Source organism: Halichondria panicea, chromosome 12 (assembly GCF_963675165.1).
Source record: "Halichondria panicea chromosome 12, odHalPani1.1, whole genome shotgun sequence".
Classification (NCBI taxonomy): domain Eukaryota; kingdom Metazoa; phylum Porifera; class Demospongiae; order Suberitida; family Halichondriidae; genus Halichondria; species Halichondria panicea.
In genome coordinates this window covers 4,902,093-4,926,397 of record NC_087388.1, presented here as the reverse complement: position 1 = coordinate 4,926,397, position 24,305 = coordinate 4,902,093, and the positions used below count along the sequence as shown (strand labels likewise).

Sequence of the window (24,305 nt, the reverse complement as noted above, 5' to 3'; positions counted from 1 at the left end):
TAGTCTAGGTAATGGCCTTATCAGTCAAGCAGGCTAAAAATCTGTGTCCTTTGATGTAAGCTTTGATGTCTCTTTGTGCATATGTAGTTAAAAAAAAAAAAAAAAAAAAAAGAAACCTTTGACTAGCTAGGAAGAGTAGCAGTAGTAGTAGCAGTGCAAGCAGGACTAGACTAGATTAAAAAGTTGGTGGAAAGAATAACTGACCGTTTGGACGTCACCTGGCTGCCAGACTTTCATCTGGACTCTTCCCCCTGAGTAGCTGGCCTTTCTCTAAGCCACAAAACTGAGCAAGAAGCTGAAGAAGCAGCTAGACAGAGACATGTACCTAGCCTTGAGAATTGGGAGGCGTGGCTCAACTAGTTAGCCCAGCCCAGAGGAATTGTTACTGTGGGTATTGAACAACCGTAGAAGTAGGGCTACCCCTGGCTTTACTGAATTAACTAGCTGTGTCTGCTGTCTAGTTGGACCAGATTTAGCTAGATAATGGGGTAGAGAATAGTTGAGCGGTGCTGTGTGTAGCTTGAACTGTACTGGCTGGCAAGAATCTAGTAAGCACCCTATGCACTGATAACTCGTCAGAATGGAGGGTATGTTCTAGGGATCTGGACAGCTGTACATTCAAAGGAGCCAAGGAGTGCCAATCATCTTCTCCCAGTCTCTGACACGCTAAACAAAACGAGCTAGAACTGGGAGTCCCAGCTAGAATTGCTAGCCGGATCTAGACTAATAGAATGACATGGAGGCGTGGTGAGGCCAGATCCACACTAATTGATCGACCTAAAGACGCTCCTGTTCCAGATTTCACGAATTAGTGCTGTCACGTGAGCTCTAGCCTCGCGGCAGCTAGCAGAGGAGGTCCGACAACAGAGCTTTCTGAAGCAACGCTCTTTAGTAAAAAAAGGATCATTATGCCCATTCAGCAAAAATCTAAGAAGATAAATGCCACACAAAGCATCTATGCACAAAGTATCTACCTGGCAGGCTGCTGAATAAAATGCAATGTGTGCTAAAAGTTCTATACCAGACACTTCAGTTGACACTGCCATTAATTAATAATGGGGTAAACGTCTCTGTGCTGAGCATAGGTGTAGCAGGGGCGTACACAGGGTGGTGCTTAGGGTGCTCCAGCACCCCCATCCAGACTCTGGTGCTCCAGCACCCTATACAGACTCAGAGAAGCTCAAGTAGATAGTTCAACCATCACTGGCTGGCTAGAAGGAAGCTACACTTACTGCAGCTATCTACAGCTTAATTAATAGTGATAGTTACAATAACTTTATACCAGTTAGATCTAGCTAGCTAGCTAAGCTGGCCTAAAAAACTTACTTTTCTTCGATCGTTACTGGGATATCCATGGGAACTAGTAAAGAGTGGGGAGGGGCTCAATAATAAGGCTAGGCAGTAGGAAGTGGTTTGCTGTATCAAACACATAGAACACTTGATTGCTTCACAACATGCAGCACGACAAGGTTCTTGGATCCAGGTACAAAATAACATGAGGTACATAAATGTATAGTATAATTATATAATTAAGCCTACATGTATGTACAATAAATTAATAATAATCAATCTTTGCAATGTAAACTACAAATAGAGATGTCAGACCGGAAGTAGTGCGTGGGCGTATTTTCGTACAGTAATTCAATGGTAAAAAACGGGACCAGAAAGTGAGTGAACAAGAAGGGCTTTCCGCAAGCCCTGGAAGAGTCTAGCAAACAACAGCTGTTCCCAGGGGTAAAAAATAGCGTAGAATTTGATTTTTATAACAGTTTTTTATGATTTTAGCATTTGATGCTTGTTTTGTGTGTGATTTTTTCTCAAAGGTGATCATCATTTTGGCAACCAAACATGAAAATGAACAAAAACACAAGTGAGCATGTCTTTCATCTCTAACTCTCTCCAGATTATGCAAAAAGTTGCTACAATAAGCTTTTATTTCTTGCGGAATCACATATTGCATGGATAGATGGGTGGAGCTGAGAATAGAAATGCAGTAAAATCAAGCCAAGTGTACCAATAGCTGTATTTATTTCTTAGAAGTTCTTAGAAGTTACTGAAAGTAATTATTGAAGCAATCTGAAAGCCTCTGTTGAAAAGAAACAAGAAAGATTGGAGAGAATTCCAGGGACAACAATGTAATCTACCAAAACTATTAAATTGCAAGAACTGATTCAATTTGCACACAAAAAAGACAAGAGTAATCTACTGTATTAATTAGAAGCTGTCAACAGAGTTGTATCATAGATTTATAGTTGTATGGCCTTAAATTTACATCACACTAAAAACGAATTATTTAGACCAAATGAAATTGACAGAAAAATTGCTTATAAAGATCAAGAAACAGATACAAGCGTAAGGTGGACATTGATGAGAGTTCTGAAACATGATACAATATACTGTACGAAAGAAAAGATAGCATGGTTACTTTAAATCCAAAAGAACTCTCTGAAGCAGGAGACATCATACTATTATAGGGACATCATAAAGATATACATTACAGAAACATTATAAACTTCATAATAGATATCAAATGGTTACAATGTTAACTCCTGAGTCCTGAGTGTCCATTTCATACTTTTTTAAAAGAGAATAGACCAAGCGGTTCAGCAGATATGCTAACTTTAAGATCATTTCCGGTATTAACAACAAATTTCATAAGTCCCGCCCAAGTACATTAAAATGCGGTAAATTTTTGTACGAATTTTTCCCTGACTAGTGTTCTTCAAAACTCTGTATCTCTGCATTCGCTTGACCAAATCCAGTGCAGTAAAGTTTTTCTGGTTTGCCTAGAGTGTTCAAAAGAGATAGTAATACATAGGAGTTAGAAATAGCAAAAATGAAAATCGGTCTGACATCGCTACTACAAAGTCTCTTTTCCTCAACATCAAGGTACTGGTGGTCATACTTTGTACGCTGCCTGTCACCTCCTGGTAAGCTGATCAATCTTTTAGTGGCCTGAAAAGAAAAGAATCAAGACTGTCGTCAGATCAAGCAAAGGAACAAACGTTTATCATCACTTACACTTCAGAGTAGACTAGACATGATTGCATTGACATTTGACATACCTTAAGAAGAGTTGGCTAGAGTTTGCCATCCCAGGCGAATTGAGCTTCTGGTCATAAACATTCTTGACTTGCTGATGGCACTGTACTGTTGTATATACTGTCAGTACTGTGCACCATCTAGAAAACAGTGGGCGTTGCCGACAAAAGGGGCGTGACTCCGGAAGTGGGCGTGGTTTAAATTTTGCGCGCGCTTCGCGCGCAATGAGCACCTCCATTGACTGAATCCTAGGATCGCCCCTGTGTAGAATTCCAAGCTTTTCAGTAATTGAAGTTGAACTGAGGCAAGGAACATTTCAGTTTGAACATTTAGATGGATCTGTACGTGTGTATGATGGATTCTTGAGATCAGACCAGAGCTTTCCAGACCCTTCTAGACCGTCTACCACCCCTTTTGCTATCACTATTAAAGACCATTGTTTTGTTGATGTAAGTTGCTTCCCAATTTTGTTGTACTTGCGCATACTTAAATACTATATACTTCTCTTACAGGTTGAAGAGTTTTGTAAAGTTGTGTATGTACGACACCTAAAGGCTTTTGACAAGCTTGGTTTTCTAATCGTATGGGATTGGCTACTTAATGATGGAAACTGTGACGATGATACTGATAGTAGTGTGTGTGACAGAATATCTAGTGAAGAGTTTGCATCCCAAGAAGAAGACACTTAAGAGAGCTATGTTTCATTTAAATGCATAGGTGTCACTTGTGATACGGAGTATCAGAACATTCTCCATGAAGTTAAGGATATAATTAAAAGTGGTGACATTGTTCCAGTGAAGATGAAACCTGAGCCAGAGAATATTGTTGATCCTGAGGCAATTTCTTTTCAGTGCCTTCATAATATATAATGGGGTTTGGCGGACAATTGGTTATGTTGTTTCTGAAATTTGAGGAAGTACACACAGCTATCAAACAAGGGGACATATTAGTAGTCGAGTTCGTGTGGGTAAAGTTCAAGCTTTGGAAGAAACCGCCTGGCTATTATGCTTGTATTGGAGTCACTCGGAGAGGAGAATGGTCGATAAAGGTTAAAAGATGTTGTAGCACCTTTACTTGAACTGCAACTTGCAATAATTGTATGGTCATTATCTGTCACAGTTGTTATAATTCTGAACGTATGACATTGGATAATTAACGCATGCAAATGACGTATGATAAAGAATACAAGGTAAAGAATACATAATAGCAATTATACGTCCTCGAAAGTTAGACATACGAGTGTTCGGAGATGTAAGTGGGAATATTAGGTGGTGGCGGCAGCTCTTTCTTCTGGTGGATTGTGAAAAATCGCTCTTGTATGAAGAGTTTTGTGTGATGGAAGGGAGGACTTCCCACTTGAAAACGTAGAAGTGGCCATCGATTCAGCTCTCGGGACTCTAGACATTTTCCTATATAGGTGATTGTGTGGATGGAATGTCAAAATCAGGTATGTCACCCTCATAGAAGCGGTCGTGGTTGGAGGTATAATAAAAATACGGCAGATCGGGGTCATTCCGTTTCTCATACTGTTAGGTCTCTTCGTGCCTATTGCTTTCACCAAGTTGTACATCACATTGGTTCCACCACCACGATCCAATTGCACCATAGCCTCAAGAGAGAGAATGGAAGGATAAACTCTTTCATAATAAAGAAGTGCATATTTCTGGAACAGCTTAGTCACCACACCGATCTGTTCTTCTCGACAGAGCTCTGATATTGTCTGACCAGTGCCTGATAAAACACAATTGTTCATCATTGGGCAAGAAGAGTTTGTTTTATTGGTCAAATTGTATTCAGCTTTGGCATTGTCAGGAGAGGAGAAACGATTTTACAGCTCCCTCTGAACAGTGTTTTGACAGGCATCAGCTACAGTAGATGAGATAGAAAATTCACCATTATTTTTATGATACGAACATCTAGTAGCAGTTTACCTGTGCGTACTGCTTCCATGTTTACAAAAAGAAATTCAGAGGTATATTTCAAAACTGATGTTTTCTTCCAAATGCTGGCCACCTGTCTTTGAAGCCAGCACAACACACATAACTAGTTAGCTGCTTGAGCTCATCCAAACTCCATGCGATTGCGGCCTAGATACATGCATCAAGACACATATAATCAGTAAGCTATTGTTTTTACCCTTGATTGAGAATTTGTGAAGCTCAAACTCTTTCTTGCAGTACTTCTCAGTTGAGAATCAGGACTCTGTTGATTTAGAGACCTAACTGAAAGAGGGGACCGGACAAGTTGCTGTTGGAGGTCTGTGCCTTTTGGAAGGCTGTCTTGGAGTACTAGGGGAAGACTGGGAAGACACCCTTGGTTCAGTTTGTCCTTGTTCTCGAGATCTTTTCATTTTGCCTGCGCTGCTGTCTAGTCATAGATAGTAAAGGGAACCGGTGGTATCGCTGCCAGAAAGACTCCCTTGAGGCTGCAGTTGACTTCATATCAATGGGAATGCAACCACGAATGGAGGAAACAAGAGTGGAGCAAAACTTATCAGCCTGTTGCTCGTGAGACGAGTTCTTCAGCCACTCTGTCATCATTGTCCCAGCTAAAAGGACAGCCCTTGCATTCTGACTGGAGACTTTAGTGAACATGTCATCATTAACAACTCTTTGAACAGCAGACAGAACAAGAGAAACAGCTGCAAAAAGTACAAGGAAATGGGGTTAAGGCTACTATACTACCATACACTTGAGCTTTATAGTCTAAGGAATTATAATAGCTAGGTGACTTTGTAGAATAATAAAAACTTACACGGAGAGACACTCATACTCGTATGCAAAGTAGTAGCCATTCTTGCAAAGATTTCCAATAAAAAAGCATCAAGCTGTACTTCCTGTCAATTTCCGGTGCGACACGCATGGGCCGCGCGAAATCCATGTGTTTCCAATCCCTTCCCTCTACCATAGATGTAGGAGAGAGGGATTGGAAACGGAAGTAGATTTCAATGTACTTCACATATGACCTCGATAAACATCCGCGCCTCGCTTAATGAGGGCTAAACTATTCCCCAGGAACTTTGCGGGTAACTGAGATTATTGCAAATCTAGGATTTTATGAGTTGTCACTAGTATTCTGTCAAGTTTTCCAGTATCCAGTGCAACTGTGCTTTATATAGATAGTGAATAACCATTATTCAAGCTCTATTTACCGTTGCAACTATCTTCTTCATTGAATTTAGGTAAGTTTAGTCTTGTATTGTACACATTTATCCCTTTTTCTCTGAAATGATTAATGTTTAGGTCGTATACTTCAATATGCTTGTTGGTAAATCATGTGGTATCACCCAAAGCCAAAGAAAATTAGTCATACATCAGCTGGTAGAATTTAGTGCTAGAAAAAAGTTGAATTAAAGAGTACCACTAAAGATCCCTTTTTTGGGAATACGCTAAGCGTTACAGAAATTTTAATTTTAGGCATACATTCCCTTATGATTGGTGATCACCCCAAGAGCATTAGTTTTGGATCCGGTGGATGTATAGCTTTTGTGTGCATGAATGTGTAGTCACCTATTTTTACCTCATAATTGTTATTGGCCCGGTAGTAGATTGTGGTGAAGGGCCTGTAGGCCCGAGATATTTAACTACTACAAATGCTGTTTCATCTATATTTTATATAGCAATACCTCGCAAGCCAAAACTTACTGAGTACGCTGAAGAAAAGAAGACAGAAGAATACCCCTCCTCTCTACACCCCTACACGTCACCGCCCTCGTAAATGTTATCGGCTGTTCCGGCTATATATACACCCTTGTATACCTCACCAGCTTTCTCTCCATCTAAGACTGTCTGATTAGAGTGCTAAACTAATCATAATTATAGCTGTAATAATCATTTTTATCGTGTAAGTTTTTGTTAATGTTGTTCGGTTTGATCCCACTCGTTTTACACTTAGAAAGCAACTGGCAGTGCTGTGGAGTGTTTTGCTGTCTCCAAGTGTATGTAATTATACATACATTGAATTGGAAATTGAAATGTACGCTCACCAGCCTAGAAACTTCGTACAATTGATTCATCAAAAGTGAAAACAATTATTAAGAAAGTTACATGGTGTATTATGTATCTTGTCGTATGAATGATCATGGTTATTGCCTCAAACTAGTGGACTTCTTGATGGTTTTCGTTTTCATTTAATTAAGTTGGCAGCAAAAGAGAAGCCTCTGACAGTCACAAATACATTCACAATTTCAGGGAACTAAGCATCCTCTGATGATTTTATATCTACTGTGAAACAAGTATCCAATACCACTAGCTCTGCACATTCTCCTTACTATTACCATGTACCAATGCACTGTTGATTGTGTCTCTTTCCCTCTTCTTTCACCGCTTATGCAATCATAGATTGAGTAGTTATGCAATGAGTTTTCCTCATTTGAGGCAAGAAAAGAAGACAAGAAAGCGAGGCGCGGATGTTTTCCGAGGCCCACTTCCGTTTCCAATCCCTCTCCCCTACATCTATGCCTCTACTATCTATGGTCTAGTCTGTACTTTGATTGCGCAATTGCATGCACTGCACTGCTTTTGCTGAATCAGCATAATGATCTTTTTTTTTTTACTAAAGAGCGTTGCTTCAGAAAGCTCAGGCGCACTGTTGTCGGACCTCCTCTGGGCAGCTAGATCTAGCTACATTTTAAATCAGTTGCTGGTGGCTAGCTACACAACCAAAAATCCACATACATGATTAGGATATGTGAGAGGTGCACTTATTATACTGATGTGTACACAGAACCGTATCAAATCTATTTACTATACAAGTGGATCAGATATGTGTTAAAGATGTGTGTGTAATATGTACTTCACTAAGATTGCAAATCTGATGTTCTACTATGTATCACAAGTGAGGAAGGAGCTGCTCTGCTACACATCTGTACATGTGAGCAAATGAGAGCTTGTTGAGTGACATGAGTGATTAATATGAGCCTTGCTAAGATTCTTGGAGAGTTAAAGGGTGAGCATGAGCTGAAAGGACATCAATTTTCTTGTCCAATTTGCCCAGTACATAAAAAAGGCCTTCTGATCAAAATCTGTGATTGTGTAATATGTATTAATTAGCACTTAAACCGAATTGTTTATTGTTATACTGTAGCTATTAAGAAGCAGGCACTGATGCTCGATGACAGTGTGGAAAGGTGCAAACTCCCACGAAGGTTTACAGAGTTACTTTGGTTTTTATTTTATGTAGGGTAGAACAACTGGCCAGACAGCTCAACGCCAAACAGCTAATAGACGTCAGTCATCTAGACAGTGGAAACACGTGAGTTACTTTCTATTATACTATGGCGCAATATTAGTGCCAAAATTAGAGTATATACGTATTTGTATCTAGGGGGTACTCTTTTTGTAAACTGGTATAGAAAATAAACATTCAGGGGTATACTGTTTAGTGTAGACTATCACTTGGGGGTACTCTTATCACTTTAGGTACACAAATAATTCTTTTGAGGGTACCTACTCTTCTATATTATAATGACCTGAAGAGTACCCTCAAATAATTTATATTTTCCGTACTGAACTAAAAAGAGTACCCCCAAATAAAAAGAGTACCCTCAAATAAAAAGAGTACCCCAAATAATTTCTAAGGTTAAAGTTCACGTACTTTAACCTCTACATGTATTTGTATTTAGAGCACATCCTTACACTTTGAGTACCGTTTTGTCCCCATGTAATATAACTTATAAAAGCACCATAATTATAATTTTTATGTACATGCGCATATGCATAGATCTAGTCTCATAAAAATACATCAATTTTTGGTAGTCCCTTAGAACACTTATTGTAATCAATTATAAGGGATCTGATGAAGGCCTTCCCACTTCTCAGTTCAGAAGCTATTAAAGGTAGGTGTACAAAATCTGCTCGCAACTGTATGGTCTTGCCACCAGCATGTCCTTTAAAGATAGCGTGTGCTACTGTGATAGACTGATAGGCTAGACTAGCAACAGCCTATATTGATTTTTAAGTGTCTATCGGTTGAGAACTCTCATGATCATTTTAATAAAATCAATAAATTGAGAGAACTGACAAAAAACACATGTGACTCAGACTTATCTGAGATCCACAGTCTAAAAATAGAGTCAATAAATATAGATATGTACATTCCATTATATCTGTACATTCCATTACATCTGTACATACTTAAAATCAGATTTTTTTCTCATTAGTCCATCACAGCTACATAGCCCAGGGCTTCTGCCTCTGTTTGACTCAACGAGCCATCAACAATATCAGTCAACAGTTCTCTATAAATCAGCTATCAGCAGCTTCCAGCGTAGTTACACCAGACTTCCAAGGGACTGTACTGTTTAATAAACAATTCTAAGGGGCGCTCTAAATAGAAATACAAGCCACACCTCTAAGTAGAGGTTAAAGTACGTGTACTTTAACCTTAGAAATTATTTGGGGGTACTCTTTTTATTTGAGGGTGTACTCTTTTTATTTGAGGGTACTCTTCAGGTCATTATAATATGGAAGAGTAGATACCCTCAAAAGAATTATTTGTGTACCTAAAGTGATAAGAGTACCCCCAAGTGATAGTCTACACTAAAAAGTGTACCCCTGAATGTTTATTTTCTATACCAGTTTACAAAAAGAGTACCCCCTAATACAAATACGTATATACTCTAATTTTGGCACTAATATTGCGCCATATTATACTGTGTATGCACTGATGATCAAAATTATAATTTTAGGCTTACAAGTCGAAAATTGTCGTTTGACGACATTGCAGATGAGGGGGTTGATGATCTACTACTTCCCTGTTATAGTCTAGACTCTGTGGTAGGAGTGATTTTTTACAAGACATCTACATTAATGGTATATTAATACTCATAGCAAACTGCTGATGACCTGGACACCACTGATCGTGATGTTAATCATCCCACATCTTCGTGAGTAATACGAATACAAAGCATGTGATTTATACCACAATGCCTGGTACAGTGCTAGTGGTTGGTTGACAAGTCGAAAGACATCTATTAGTAAAAAGATATATACTAAGGTACGTGACCGTTTATAGTAATAAGCATTTAAATACCATGCATTAACCTAAACATATCCCTTTACCGGTCAAAATGTTGTAATTTTTACAACAACAATCTGGGAGGGAGCGTGCTATCAACTTGTGAATGTTGCATGATATTGGATTCTGTGGCAGATTGGATAGTATCATGAATGCGATTATCCTTTGATGTTCTGCTGAGCTGTTCAATTAGGACACTTAAAAAAAAAAAAAGGTTTAAAACAAGCTATACAGCATGTAGGACTGAGTAGTATCCATTGGTAGACCCTCTGGACTATCTTGGTAGCCATAGAATATTTTCGAAGAGGAAGCAGCAAGCCATTTGTGTACACAGGCACTTCACAAGTGGACACAAGCTCTACAATAGTCTACATGCTTGCTAAGCAGCTTAGTTGACCAGAGTGCAGCTTTTAAAGGCCACACATACTTCCATCGAGGCAGCAGCAAGGCATAAAATCGATGGTTAGTTTGTGCACAGCCATTGACCCACGCCCATCTCTACAAGCCATTAGCCACTTCATTGAGGGCGGAGATAACATCAAGCTAATTTGGTGGGTTGGGCTCAGATGCAAACTAAAGTGTGGGTTGGGCTCAGATGCAAACTAAAGTGATGGAACTGTTCCAGACTTTCCAGATTGTGTGCGGCTGAACGGTAAAGGGATATAGAAATCAACAATCAGCACACCTTCCAAGATTGCAGAAAGGAAGAGGCTCAAGCATTCAAGATGCAGTGGTAAACTTAAAGAGAGTCTGAGCTGTTACGATTATGCTAGTGTAAGTTATGACTTTTTATCATCTGTTTTTATCGATCAATATCATTCTGTATACACGTACATACAGTGGTATGATTCGGAAAACCAAATAGCTCATGAAAGAAAGACTTGCAGACACAAGAAAGAACTGTACATAACTCCTCCAAAGCTTTGGAACATTTCTTTCTCATCTTCTGACGATGAGTAGTGTTACTTTTCTTTGAAATTAGTGTTTATTAAGGTTCAATAATTAGTGTAATGAACTTTGAACTTTCCATTGAGAATTAATGAACCATGACTGTGCATGTGAGGAGTAAAGATAGTGTTGGATCAAAATAATGATTAATGCAAGTCGAGAGAAGTAAAGATGATTTGTTGGGCAGAGATATAATTGAGGTAACACAATAATAATAACACCTAGTCGATAATACAAGTGGTGATTGATGTCGAGTATAAAGAACGATAATTAATATATGAAAACAAGAATCAGTCATGTGACGTACAGTTGCCTGAAACCTATACACTCATTGAGCAGGTGTTCCTTCTTGTGTCACCGTAATTCCAGGATACGATATGGGGTACTCATTGTATGGGTGATGCTCATCTTCCTCGAATAATGTCTCCCATTCTGACTCCTCGACACCATTTTCATAAACATCCGAAAGCCATGTTTTAAATCCTTCATGAAACCTTTGCTGAGCACAGGCCTGATTTTCTCTGACATATTTGCGCTGTATAATAATAATAATTTGGACAGTAAAATTTGGCTGGAACTAACCATTAAAACAAGGTGCCTCAAGTAGTTTGGTTCGACTTTCTCTGTTGAGGCCTTCAAGAAATCGATGAGGTTACGACATAACGAGACTGTGTCTTGAAGACAAGCATTTGGGTATGGAGGAATTCCCAATATCTATATGGAGTATACAGTATACATTCATTACGGTATAAGTTATAACCTTCCTTCTTTCTTCAGTTCGGAAAGTTGAAAGCATATCTTTGGCCGCCTTGATAGCAACAACAACTTTGTATTTTTTGGTGAAGTCATCTCGTGATAGAGTATCTTTAACAACGTCCTGCATATATTGTATATACTGCAAGACTATACTGATGAAGTTCGACTTACATTCACTTGATTTTCCTGAGGATACGAATTTAGTGTCTCGCAAAACAAGTTGGCAATCTTGTGTTTAAGCTCCACCTAAAACATAATAATTAATCGATTTTTTGGTTTATATACAAAGAAGTTGACCTACCTCATAAGGAGAATTTCGTATTGTATAACTTTTCTTTTCCTGTGTTTCGATTAGTACTTTTAGTTCTCGAAAACTTCTGTTGATTACTGTCTCCATATGGGTCAACCTTACGTCAGTGGCCTTCACCCGTTCTAAAATTTCCTGCTGCTTGCTTGCAATAAGTGTAACACTATCTATTATTATGCATTACAATGTCAGATAGACGTGACTAAAAAATGTTATACTCACTTTCAGCAAGAGTAGATATTTGCTCTGACTGAGACCTTCGTGATTGCACATCACTGAGCCCTGTATATATATATAGCAAAACATCAGAGATGTTTAAATAGCATGATTTATATAGTTTACCATCTCCACTGCTTCTTCTCTGAGCCAGCACATCGACGGTAGCATCATCCCCATTACCGGATGCACCTCCATCAGTACGACTTGGCACTGAACCATCTGCAACATGTAGGATGAGCAAATTTTCAGATTATAGGTCATTAATAATAAAACTTAATAATTATTCAAACTCACCCCTGTGGGGGGTTCTGAGTGTTGTAACAGGACGGGGAGTGTTCCATGAGCTTGTACTTATTCTACCTCGTGCAGAGAGCAAGCGAGACATGATCACATCGATCTAATAAAGTCAAATCTCATGAATTTGTCAGCAGATCTCTTCTTCCAGTCTCGGTCACTGCGCAATGGTGGCCAATGTGCGCGCTCACGTGGATAGATCTAAGGCACGTGAATTCTTATTTTTGAAGTAAAGCATTTTTGTTGAGGTTCCCCTTGCAGCTTGGAAGGTTCAATTAACACAATATGGCAACATCAATAGGTACATACAATGTGTCTAATACTCTGTATTAATTATTATAATTATTAAGGTGCAAATTGGTGCGAAGTGTGCCAAATAGACTGCTCATTTAAGTCTCGTTATGAGAGGCACCTAAAGACAATGAAGCACAATTAGCATCAAGCTTCAATTCATTCCTTAATGGCGGATGTTGATGATGGTGGTATCCAGGATGACTCGGACGATCAGGGAAGGCATGTAGAATGCGATGATGACTTTCAGGTAAACTCAAGCAATAGTACTTAATACCGTTTTATTAATTATAAGCCGCTAGGTTCTACCTGATGAAGATTACAACGATGATGACAATGATGGTGAGGATACAGAGAATGAGTTATATGACACACTGCAAGGTACATTGTATTCAGTGTTCACAATGTTAGCTAGCTACGTTACGACTATCTTTACTTACCAACTATTCAAGTTGTGTGCAATGCTTCATCGTCCTCTGATTCGTATTCTCCATTCCCATCGAAACAACATGCTTTACTCTATCTTTTGCTTCACTGTCCACGACCAATTGTGAGTTGTTTGTAAACATCTACCATTGTACTTGTTATGTATTATAGGGAGAAACAAACTTAAAGTTCGTTTGGTTTGCAATGAAGCAGATGAACCCTTGTTTGCCATCGATACATCAAATAAAGCAACTTGTTTTGCCTGTTTTTGAGGCCCCAACGAAGGTACCTTTCTTTGTTCATGCACAGGGGCGTAGGGAGGGGGAGGGCTTTGGGGGCTGGAGCCCCCCCTTTCTCTGCAAAAACTACACTAAGAGCCCCACCTTCTCTGATGAGTCTTCAGCCTGGGAATTACTGGTATAGATTAGTGGCAGACAAACAGCATGTCCAAGAGCTAGCTATACTATACTAGTAACTTTGATTCTTTAGTGCAACTAAGCTAGCTAGCTACGGCTAGCTAGCTAGCTTTAGCAGTATTATTAATTGAAGCAAGGTGTGGCTATTTCTTGCACATGCGCAATGAGTCATTAATTAGGGGGTGTGGCTTCCGGTCACCGGAATTTTCGGCGCTCCGCGCCAAGTAGTTTCTGGCGCGAACAGCTCAGCCCCTCCTTCCTCAAATTCCTGCCTACGCCCCTGATGCATGTCAAACTTTGTGTATTAACTTCCTACTCTTAGTATTATTCATCTGATGGGACACCCTTTTATGCAAATTCAATGATGGCAACAATACGCCATTGCTTCGCTAATCAATTGTTTGCAAGTGTAGTCCAGAGGTATCCAGTTCAGCCTGACATGGAGTTGATGTAAGTAGTTTATTGCATGTACGTGTGTATGTATTTAATGAATTTGAATATTCCAGGGAAATGTATCATGGAGAGCGCTGGAGAACAGACCCAAAACTTCAAACCCCTATGGCTGTTTTGCCTGTGGGTCACGTGTTTGTCAACGACTTTGTTATAGTCTCACATCCACACTTTGGAAGTACCGTATAGCGCGAAATTTTCGAGGCACTTATATTTCGTGGATTAGCCTCTAAAAGCCATTTTGTTGCACAATGTTCGCGGAATGACTGCTTACCGGAAGCCACGCCTTTAAATATTTGCATGATAGCAGGTAATTCTAATTAAAGAACAATTTTCGTAGACTTAATTTTCGTGTAGAATTCTAACCCACGAAATCCGCGAAAATTAAGCCCCTCGAAAATTTCGCGCTATACGGTATATGTGTGAAGGTTCACAGATTTTACTGCAAGGTATTATAGTTTAAACCGTAAACTTACCTGTGCATACATGCATGTATACAGGGTTCTGAGTTGCATATCCAAGCACATATATTGCTTACACTGGACCAATTAAAAATGGCATTCACATCAGTTGTCTACCTGTATCCTGAGCCGGGTGCTTTGGTTATACTTGAATCTTCTGACTTCAAGGTTACGAACATTCTAACTATTGTTTCACCACCTAGCTCCCTACTTCGATATATGTTGGATTCAAACACTCTCGAACAACTTGGAATGAAGGTACATGTATATGATTACTGGTACGTATAATTATTTAAAAAAGTCATAGTATTACTAATGTGTACCTGTATAATTATAATGCTTTGCAGGAATTTGAGGATTTCATTCAACCTCATCCACTTAAGTATTCAGGATTAGGAAAGCCTGTTGTCACTGCACCAATTATTCTTTACTCTGACGATACAAGTGGAAATAAGAGTAAAAAGTGGAACTGTTTTAACAGTTGGTGTTTCCTTGTGGCAGGACTTCCGCGTAGTGAAAATTCTCAATTACGTAACATACACTTTATTACTTGTTCCAACAAGGTTTCTGTGTTGGATATGTCACGACCTGTTGCTGAGGATATCAAAACACTCCAAGAGGGAATAACTGTCTTTGATGCATTTCTCAAAACTGAGGTTATTGTGAGGGCACCTGTGGTTTGCTTGATTGCTGATAATCCTCGCGCAGCAGAAGTCATTAATCATCGAGGTGGAAGTAGCAGGAAGTACTGCAGAAAGTGCATGGTATAATTTAATTATGTGATACGTTTTGTATGTACATGTATAATTATTATAGGTTGACAGAGAAGTTGATCCTGTTGATGTGAGCACTCTACATACGAAAGATGTATCACTTAGCCAAATGAGAACTATACAGTCTGCACAAACAGAGTCAGAGAAGGAGAGTCTTCGAACTAGCTTTGGACTTCGTGAACGAGAAAATCCCATGCTGTCATTGAACGTTGATTTATATCAGTAAGTTTAAGTACAACTTTTAGGGGTACATTAAGTCTGACAATAACAACATACTATTGCCCTTTTAGATCGACACCTGTTGAATGTCTCCATGCGATTTTGCTCGGCCCGGTCAAGTACTTACTGAAACGCTTCATTGCTGGATTAAAAAAGGAACAAAAAGCAAAAGTTCTGGCTATTGTTCAACAATTCAATTATTCTGGCTTTGACGTTCGACTGTATGGAAACATAATCAAACACCATTGTTCATTTGTTGGGAGGGATTACAAAGCCTGGGCACAGGTACTTTATTGAATAAAATATATACATTTATTCCAATGCTTAGATGGCTGCTTTTATTGTGACCCCATATGTGACTACCAATGAAAGAAAATTATGGTTGGCACTTTTAAAAGTGAGTGCACTACATTTGGATGTGTATACATGTACATGTATATTATGCATTTCAAACTCTATACCCTTGCGTGTGTAATAGGTGTTCAGTCTGGCATATTGTGTTCCATTTAATCCAAATTGTTCTGAGGAAAGCAGACAAGTATGTATAGGGGTTTGTAGACCTGGTGAAGGAATACAACCCACAAATGTCTAAAAAAATGAAAGTGCACCTACTGCTCCACCTTGTGGATGACCTCTGTGACTTCGGTCCCACTGCTGCTTTCAACACTGAAAGGTTAATGTTTAAATCGTGTACGTAAAATGATATGTGACACTTTTTCGTCTTGTGTTGCAGGTGTGAAGCCTTTAATTCATTGATGAGGGAGCAGAACATTTTTTCAAACAGACGAGCCCCAAGTCGTGATATTGCTGTTTCGTTTTCAACGTTAGAAGCATTGAGATTTGTTTGCTCAAGTGGCTATTACACTGCAAAAAATTTTGTTTGAAACTACATTGCATAGTCGTTTTAACACTATTCTTAAACAGTTGAATCAACTTAATATTTAGTAAAATAAAAAGACAACGTTAAAATAATCAGTATATGTGGTTTTAACTTAAAATATTGTAGAATCACACAATGTCTTTTATTTCTACAATAATTTACATAGAATCTATTATTGATATCTTAAATCAAACTAACAAACTCATTTTGATTAAATTATATTTGAAACTCTATCATGCAGCATGTTAGAATACAATATATAAATTTAGATTTAACAATAATAATAATTATTTGTTCTAACACAGGCACACATATAATTATATACAATCAATATTTTTAACAATCCATTTATAATAGCATGAGTGATGTGAAATTATATACAGTCATGAACATTGTAAGGAAATGTACAAGTTTGCATAGAACCATAGATATTAGAGGACCTAGAAACTAAAATGAAATTGTGGGCGTGGCTATGCTAAGTCTAAGATTGCGCATGCTCAGTAGATCTAGAGCTGTGAAACCATGTGCTCCAAGAAAAGAGAAGACGATTACCCTTTCTATATGCTGGACATTTGCTGCTATAAATCTGACTGTGATGATACTTCTGTGAGAGGTGAGGGACAGACATGAAGTGTTCTCAACAGTATAATTATAAGACTTTAATAGGTATGACTGTGACTACACCAAGTGGATGATGATACTTTTAGTTCTGTGAGAGGTGAGGGACAGACATGAAATGTTCTCAACAGTATAATTATAAGGCTTTAATAGGTATGACTGTGACTACACCAAGTGGATGATGATACTTCTGTGAGAGGTGAGGGACAAACATAAAGTGTCTAGTTTTCTGGTGAACACTGTCACTGTCAATATACCTCTAAGCATATACTTTTTCCTACAGAAATTCCTTAAACTGGCAAGCTTGACATGCGAGAACAAACAGACGAATGGATAGAAGTGGCGTTATTGTTGGATATCCTCTCGGTGATTGATAATACACGGTAATAATTAATATCAATAACAATGATGTATTTACTATTATAGGTGGACTCTGCGTGGTCAAGAGTGATCGGTCTGCTATACTTGTGAGTCCAGTATGTTACACCAAGAAGAACTATTCCTTGGGCTAATTAATTTAAAACTGTCCTTCTAATTTAACATTGTATACCATTGTCTCACTCAGTTGTCACGAACGTTTCCTATCACTATTTTTGTATTAACATGTTATTTATTGAATTGAATAATAATTGTTATACCGATTCATTTGTAAATCGTTGTTTTAGGAATTTATTTAGCTATAATGAGTCATAATAAGTATTTTCTTAATGGTTGTTTTAATGTATGGCTTAAGTAGATTTGACAATAAAACACAATAGTTTTAACCTAGCAATAATAATGTTAAAACTACATTTATACATTAATACTTATAAGTATTTTTAAATAGTTGTTATAATTATTACATAAAAGTTGAATTGACGCTTTTTGTACTTCGTTAAAGCTACATTAATAAATGTCACCTCAGTTTCAATTGTTTTGACCATTAAAAAAATTGTTAAATTGATTAATTTTTTTTGTAGTGTACCAGAGTGAGACAAATGAGGATTTTCAACGGTGAGTAATAATTTTGCTAGTTGGTTTACCTACGTTATACTTGTATAGGTGTGGTGCTGGATTGACTAATCTTTACAACCAGCATGCAGTACAAACTGTTTTGAATGGTGTCTCGTCAAAATCACTAAATCTTGGCAAGGCTATATATCAGTCTGGAGCACTGAGAAAGGTAAGAATATTTAATGTACATGCATGGATTAAAATGAATTAATTTTATCTGCATCTAGAAACAAGGCTCAACCAAGAAATTGAAAGATGTTGCATTGTCTTTCAATGGCGCCAATCAGATGTATGGTGAAGTCTCAAGAGAATATGATATACATTCATCACCGTCTTTCTTGAAGTTGGATGTTTTGGTGCAAAAATATGGAGCAGTTTATTCCCAAAAGGGTCAACTCGTCAATAATGGACATTATGTACGAATTACTCCTTGCTTGAATGTAAGTGTTTAATATCAATTTACATTTATACAATGTACCAATTATTATAATTATTTCAGGTTGTGTACGGACTCCTGTTGACATGTGTTACGCTGGACAATACAACCTACTGCATTCTACAGGAGCTCGAGTTGCAGCAAGTTATGGGTTTCATCGTACACAATGAGCAAGACTGTCCCTTGTTAACTTTGACAAAAACATTGTGTGTTGTTCCATCTAGTGCTGTTATTACACATATTTCAGTGATTCATCAATGTACTAGCACTTGTAACATTACTACGCAGCCTTTCACAATCGAACGAGAACGAGAGCAACTTAGTAATGAAAAACTTGTTCATTATCATGATTTTTCTAATGATATGTACTGTTTGAATGTCTTCTGTATGAATCAGTAATTTTTATAAGTTGTTCTCTAGCTATTTTAACTGCTGTCAACACATCATTGTCTCTGCCAACCTGCATGATTGTATTATTACAATTAAAACCAAGCACTAGCTAATTAATTTCCTTCATATTTAAGTATCTGTACCAGATCATGTACAATGCTGAATCACAACTGTACAGCTTCCGCACATATCTGTGCTATCACTTCCGTAACACATCATTGCCCAGATGAAATGTACAAGTTCAATTGTACACAACTGTACGGACTTGTACACAGACACGAAACAGATCAGGGCTTTTTGGTTGTGTAGCTAGCTAGACGTAATAGCAAGTTTTAGTAGGTTTGTAGATCCAGTAACTGATGCAAAGGAGAAGGAGATACGATCTAAAGCTACCTGAACTGACTGGGCATGTACTCGACTTATTTCTCCTGCTGACCAACAGTCCCGATCCCACTACTGGATATGCCTCAGTTGATCTGGTTTACTGGATGGCAATGAGTATCTGGTTTGCTCTTTTGGAACGCTATGATATTCGAAGCACCTTTGATGAAACGATTATATGGATCTGGCTTAGGTACAGGTATGTACATCTTCGAAGCAAGCTGAGCCTATTTCTCCAGACGAAAAAGTGATGCTATGGTCAAGTCAGCAATTCGGTACACATGAAACAAGTCGAAACAATAGCATTCAACTTTCTAATACTTTTCAGCTTTGCTTGTGTACGTATTCAATCTGCTTGTATTATTATGATGACATTCAGATTCAATCTGCTTGTATTATGATTGTTTGATAAAAGTGTGCATTAACAAACCAACTTAAAGTGTGGATTAAGTTATTTAATCCATGGTCACCTGACTACTTTCAGATAAGCTGATTGGCTGGAGATCATGTGACAGCACTAACTCTTGTTAAACTGTGTACCGTCTAATCCAAATTTCGCTCGAAAATATTGCCGTCTAGCTATACAAAAAAACAGTCTATCAAAATGACTAAACCACAGATTAACACATCAATACTGTGCTTGGGTTTATTATACAACTAAAAAAATATTGTGAACACATGCACTATGTCGCTACTACACTATAGTTCCGAGTAGTTATATCTACCACAGAATTGTCCTGTAAAACAATTGCTTGTTATAGATATCTACATGATTGTATGACTTTACTAAAGCTATACATTGTACTACACCACTCAAAACTAATTCTTAGCTGTCTGAGGCGGCACAAAAAAACAAGCAAATACAGCATCCAATAAGCACCATGATCCCAGCGATAACCATGCCGATAATGAAAATCCATATCCCGGCAACCAAAAACGAGTAGATGTTGATTAGCACCCCGACAATACCAGCCACAAAAACATAAATGCACCAACCAACACAATAATCTCCACCATTAAGAAAAACCAGGTCAAGTTTGCTCATGTCATTCAACGTGAAAGCACTGCAAATCACAAAAGCAAGCTGTGCTCCGAAGTAGGCCATACAAATAAAGACAAGACCAGGACTCTGAAAAGGGTATAAAAATTTGTCACAGATATTCTTTTTTCGCATGGCTTGATACTCGTTTTCTAATTGATTGTTTTTCATTCGTACAAACTTGCAAATTATTTCGCTAGCTCTCTCTTCTTCCTCAATGGAGTTCTTATCTTCTTCTCCGATTTGAAGAACTTTCACAAAATCAATGCAAAGACCGATCAAAAACTGCTGTACCCAATAGTTGTTTACAATGAAGAACGTTCCGAGACCACAAAAGGGGAGAAAATAGGCAGCAATTAGCATGTACCATAGATAGGAAGTACTCTCAGGAATATTACCATTTCTGTTGTAATTTCTGTTTTCATACGCTATCTTTGCTCCAACAGCTACAAGCATTAGAACCTGTGCAAGCATTTGCCCAAAAACATGCAGGTAAAAAACAATTTGTATTTTTTTGTTGTTTTTCTTGATGGACCAATCAATGTTGTAATTTTTTTTGGCTGCAGTGTTAGTATTTTCGATGTCTTCTTTTGTAGGGTGAGCTCGTTGTTCATTGCAAATCATTCGTCCCAATATTACCAATCGGATAAAAAAGACAAAGAAAATCAGACCGATACTATCGTACACAATCAGTGCAAAGCCAATTTGATGGTAAGTTTCAGGGCTGTTGAATCCTTTCCCTGTAGCTACTTCAAACATATCGCAAAACAGGATCAGAACAATAATGAATTCAGTAGAAATCAAGCGAATTACGTCAAGAGAACTTCGAGAAGCCAAAAAACATTTGCGACACCCTTTATTGTCTTCCAAAAACACTTGAAAGTCTTCTGAATTTTCCCTGCCAAGTTTTTTCTTGCAACATGTCCTACATGCCTTACAGGCACTGCATTGAGTGTAGCTAATGATGCAATCAATAATTGCCAGAAAGGCAGCAAGAGACGAGAAGGCCAAATGGATGACGTGAAATATTTTGTAGTTCTTTCCAGCCAGTACAAAGGTTGAGATCGACATACTAAGCATTGCCAGAACAAACAAAAGTTGGAAGAAGACCCAGAAATCACGAGAGACATCACTAACAAGTGGAAATACAATTCCTTTGAAAATTGTCCACCCCTTTGCACGGCCGCGGCGTCTAGTAGTATTCATCAGCTGTTTCTTTTCAACTATGTTGTCAGCATTTTTGAATGGGTTTTCAAAATGGCAGACAAGCGATTGGCAGCAAATTTCGATGGCTTTTTCCCCGCAAGTGGCATTTGCTGCGTCATCCTCATCTTGTTCGTTCTTAATTGCTGAGGGTCTACTGTTGTTAGCTTCCAAAACTAACTCTCGTCTAATTACAGTAAATTTTTCTACTTCTTTCTCTGTACGGTGAATTATCACCATGTGTCCCTCACTGCTCATACCAACTATAGAACGTTCACGCAATTTCTCTGTAGTAACTTCATCAACCTTTTCGATACAAATAGCACCACCAACTTTTTCAACTTTGGTTTGGCTCTTCACATTTTGTTTTTGAGACACTTGTTCACCAACTGCAAAAGCATGAGACTGTGGTGCATTTGCACTCGGAGCTGCTGCAAAAGAAGGAGGTATAGCGCTTTTTTCGTTACCAAGCCGAGTAGCTTGATTATTGATAGGTACCACAATGGGACCAGGAGCATTACGAACAGCAACTGCACGCTCATTCTCGTTTACAATGGTTGGATAAGGAGGGGGTAGTGCACGAACATCAGACATAATTGTTCAACTGTATTGAAGAAGATGTATAAAACATGTGTACAAGTCATAACATTGTTTTTAGCCTATAATTATGTCTAACATGCATGCACTAATTTTTCCTACAACATTACCTGTTCCAAAATCCAATAGTAGCAGCAAGTTTTAGACAAGAAATTGATGCCATGCAATGCACATGTTCTCTTGCTGAGGCACTAAAATGAAAACTAAGGCCCAATAATATATACAGTGAGTGACATCATACAGTGAGTGACATCATCTCCTATAGGATATCCCAGAAAAATGTCTCAACTTTTTTTAAGCCCAAATTACTCAGTTTCAATGAAGCAATGTAGTAGATTTAGACTCTATACATGTATGCTCCAGACATGATACTAGAACTTGCAGAATCTTTGCAACACACGAATAAATGGGCACTGTGCGTTCCTTACACACAGCTATTTTAAGTAGTAAAACCATTGCTTATACTCTATTGTAAAACAGACCACAGTCAATGTGCACAAAATCCATATAAGGAACATTTAACGCTCTAGCTTTTACTGCATATTGTGTTGCAAAGATTCAGTATAATATTATCATCTGTGGAGCATGCATGTATAGTTTTCTCTTAGGGAGTTTTAACTTAGTAAACATAGCGGGCATCAGTGTTGTAGCACATTAATTATTATAGTTGCCATGGGGAAATAATTGAGCAGTATCTATACAATTTGAATGTTAGATGTTACACCTTATTATACTCCTCATTAGGTAAACCCATAATTATACATTTAGACTCATAAATGAGTGTGCTGAGGCTAGTCATTAGGACCTGCATTCCACAAAGGAAGGCATGCACCCTCATAAGTGTCTGATACAATAATTTACACACCATTATCTGGCAAGCAAGGGACCTTCCCCGGGACAGCCCCATGGAGAAGACTTAATTTGTAGTGTGGTTAATACAGCATGTCCATGCATGACTGATTTGTATGATTTGCCATGCTTATACATCTTATAATGACATGCTGTAAACGTGTTGTTATCATGCAGATCAATTGAACGACAGGATCACCCATGCAACACACATTCACTTTGTTTCTGTTCTGCTGAGTTGTTTGTTGACTTATTAGTTTCACATTTCACACATAATAATTATTATAACAAAAATGCATGTGCAAATTGTGTGGTTTGCAGTGGCGTAGGAAGCAATTTCTCAATATAGGGGGGGGCTCTAGTTTTTTAAATGGAAAAAATACGGCTATCTACATAGTGCCGCTTGATAAGTCATCTCTACCTTAGAAACATGTCGATAGGGGCTCCAGCCCCTGGAGCCCCCCCTTCCTACGCCACTGGTTTACTTACTGAACAGTGATGCATGCTTAATGTCAAGGCTTTACATTTACATCATCAAGTTCGAACCTTAATAACAAAATTGTGTTATACTAGTATAACTCACTCGTATACATTGTCATGCATACACTATTATATATACATACACACTCTACAAGCTCTTCATTTTATTATACATGCATACACACATGCAGAACATTTGCTTTCTCAATGTTGAAAATTGCCATCCTTACATAATTGTACATAATACAGTATAGCAGCAATATCAATTATTAGACTAATTCACAAATCATATAGACAGACAAACAGAACAGAGGCACCTAAATTATAAAGAGTTAATGATTCATAATTATAATAATTGACTGGCTAATACAAACCAACATGCTTTCTGATTATAACGTCTGTGACTGCATCAAACACAAATCAAATGTTCCCTGTTTCTGTATAGCGCGTGTGAAGTGAGAGTATATTTCTTTCTTGGCTTTCTGGCGTTCAGATCTTCAAACCTCACTCTGATGCAGTTCTTGCAGTCATCGTAAGTATTGGGACCTGGATGTGAAAAGAGGTTGGTGAGGTCATGTTTAGATTAGGGTCATACAATAAAATTGAAAGTATAGGCCTTAATTAATTACAAGAAAGCCTAGCTATAAGCTGCAATTAACATAAAAGCTACAAACATTATAACAGCCCTATAGCTGAGCTGGTACAGCTGCATGTGAGCACAATCTAACCACTGGACCACTGAAATGTGTACACATGCATGCACAGAGGGGAGATATGCCAGAATTAGTGGCCTTCTCTATTTTCAAAATACAAGGCTATA

At 38.1% G+C, this 24,305-nt stretch overlaps 3 protein-coding genes and 1 long non-coding RNA gene across 19 annotated transcripts; 2 read left to right on the top strand and 2 right to left on the bottom strand.

Annotated features, from left to right (window-relative positions):
- Nucleotides 1-2,308: 2,308 nt before the first annotated feature.
- LOC135345044 (uncharacterized) lies at nt 2,309-5,864 on the bottom strand. 2 transcript variants are annotated; one of them, XR_010397618.1, is made up of 5 exons: nt 5,797-5,864; nt 5,179-5,683; nt 4,974-5,129; nt 3,066-4,908; nt 2,309-2,955 (listed from the first exon to the last, which is right to left on the bottom strand). It is a non-coding gene; the product is annotated as an uncharacterized LOC135345044 (long non-coding RNA). The 2 variants fall into 2 exon arrangements; XR_010397617.1 differs by having other exon boundaries at nt 4,974-5,683.
- A 1,655-nt stretch (nt 5,865-7,519) lies between these two features.
- On the top strand, nt 7,520-17,758 carry LOC135345042 (uncharacterized). Of its 15 annotated transcripts, none has more exons than XM_064542367.1 (24): nt 7,526-7,738; nt 7,846-7,914; nt 8,128-8,170; nt 8,224-8,295; nt 9,731-9,818; nt 9,873-9,928; nt 9,981-10,833; nt 10,900-12,884; nt 12,934-13,124; nt 13,177-13,255; nt 13,327-13,424; nt 13,472-13,585; nt 14,039-14,166; nt 14,223-14,289; nt 14,667-14,885; nt 14,975-15,391; nt 15,444-15,622; nt 15,691-15,904; nt 15,948-16,016; nt 16,098-16,292; nt 16,353-17,112; nt 17,166-17,217; nt 17,271-17,316; nt 17,401-17,758. In XM_064542367.1, exons 9-20 carry the CDS (start codon nt 13,044-13,046, stop codon nt 16,209-16,211), a joined length of 1,779 nt encoding a protein of 592 aa, XP_064398437.1. In that variant the 5' UTR covers nt 7,526-7,738; nt 7,846-7,914; nt 8,128-8,170; nt 8,224-8,295; nt 9,731-9,818; nt 9,873-9,928; nt 9,981-10,833; nt 10,900-12,884; nt 12,934-13,043; the 3' UTR covers nt 16,212-16,292; nt 16,353-17,112; nt 17,166-17,217; nt 17,271-17,316; nt 17,401-17,758. The 15 variants fall into 15 exon arrangements, with proteins under 15 accessions (XP_064398447.1, XP_064398437.1, XP_064398435.1 ...); XM_064542365.1 differs by having other exon boundaries at nt 7,846-7,989; XM_064542366.1 differs by having other exon boundaries at nt 7,526-7,989; nt 9,981-10,038; nt 10,685-10,833.
- Nucleotides 16,216-19,026, top strand: LOC135345499 (uncharacterized). The gene is made up of 6 exons (XM_064542914.1): nt 16,216-16,292; nt 16,353-16,471; nt 18,077-18,110; nt 18,159-18,279; nt 18,338-18,550; nt 18,610-19,026. The coding sequence occupies exons 1-6, from the start codon at nt 16,216-16,218 to the stop codon at nt 18,943-18,945; spliced, it is 900 nt and encodes a 299-aa protein (XP_064398984.1). The 3' UTR covers nt 18,946-19,026.
- Nucleotides 19,027-19,849: 823 nt separating this feature from the next.
- LOC135345040 (uncharacterized) lies at nt 19,850-22,409 on the bottom strand. The gene is made up of 2 exons (XM_064542363.1): nt 22,267-22,409; nt 19,850-22,163 (listed from the first exon to the last, which is right to left on the bottom strand). Exon 2 carries the CDS (start codon nt 22,151-22,153, stop codon nt 20,144-20,146), a length of 2,010 nt encoding a protein of 669 aa, XP_064398433.1. The 5' UTR covers nt 22,154-22,163; nt 22,267-22,409; the 3' UTR covers nt 19,850-20,143.
- Nucleotides 22,410-24,305: the final 1,896 nt, after the last annotated feature.

What these genes read in the sequence shown, in the direction of transcription:
- LOC135345042 (XM_064542367.1), top strand. Translation starts at nt 13,044, where the DNA reads ATGGCGGATGTTGATGATGGTGGTATCCAGGATGACTCGGACGATCAG. An exon ending in CCCCTATGGCTGTTTTGCCT is followed by an intron (nt 14,290 to 14,666) that starts GTGGGTCACGTG and finishes GCATGTATACAG; the next exon opens with GGTTCTGAGTTGCATATCCA. An exon ending in TATGGTTGGCACTTTTAAAA is followed by an intron (nt 16,017 to 16,097) that starts GTGAGTGCACTA and finishes CGTGTGTAATAG; the next exon opens with GTGTTCAGTCTGGCATATTG.
- LOC135345499 (XM_064542914.1), top strand. Translation starts at nt 16,216, where the DNA reads ATGAAAGTGCACCTACTGCTCCACCTTGTGGATGACCTCTGTGACTTC. An exon ending in GCTGCTTTCAACACTGAAAG is followed by an intron (nt 16,293 to 16,352) that starts GTTAATGTTTAA and finishes CTTGTGTTGCAG; the next exon opens with GTGTGAAGCCTTTAATTCAT. An exon ending in ACAAATGAGGATTTTCAACG is followed by an intron (nt 18,111 to 18,158) that starts GTGAGTAATAAT and finishes ATACTTGTATAG; the next exon opens with GTGTGGTGCTGGATTGACTA.
- LOC135345040 (XM_064542363.1), bottom strand. Translation starts at nt 22,153, where the DNA reads ATGTCTGATGTTCGTGCACTACCCCCTCCTTATCCAACCATTGTAAAC.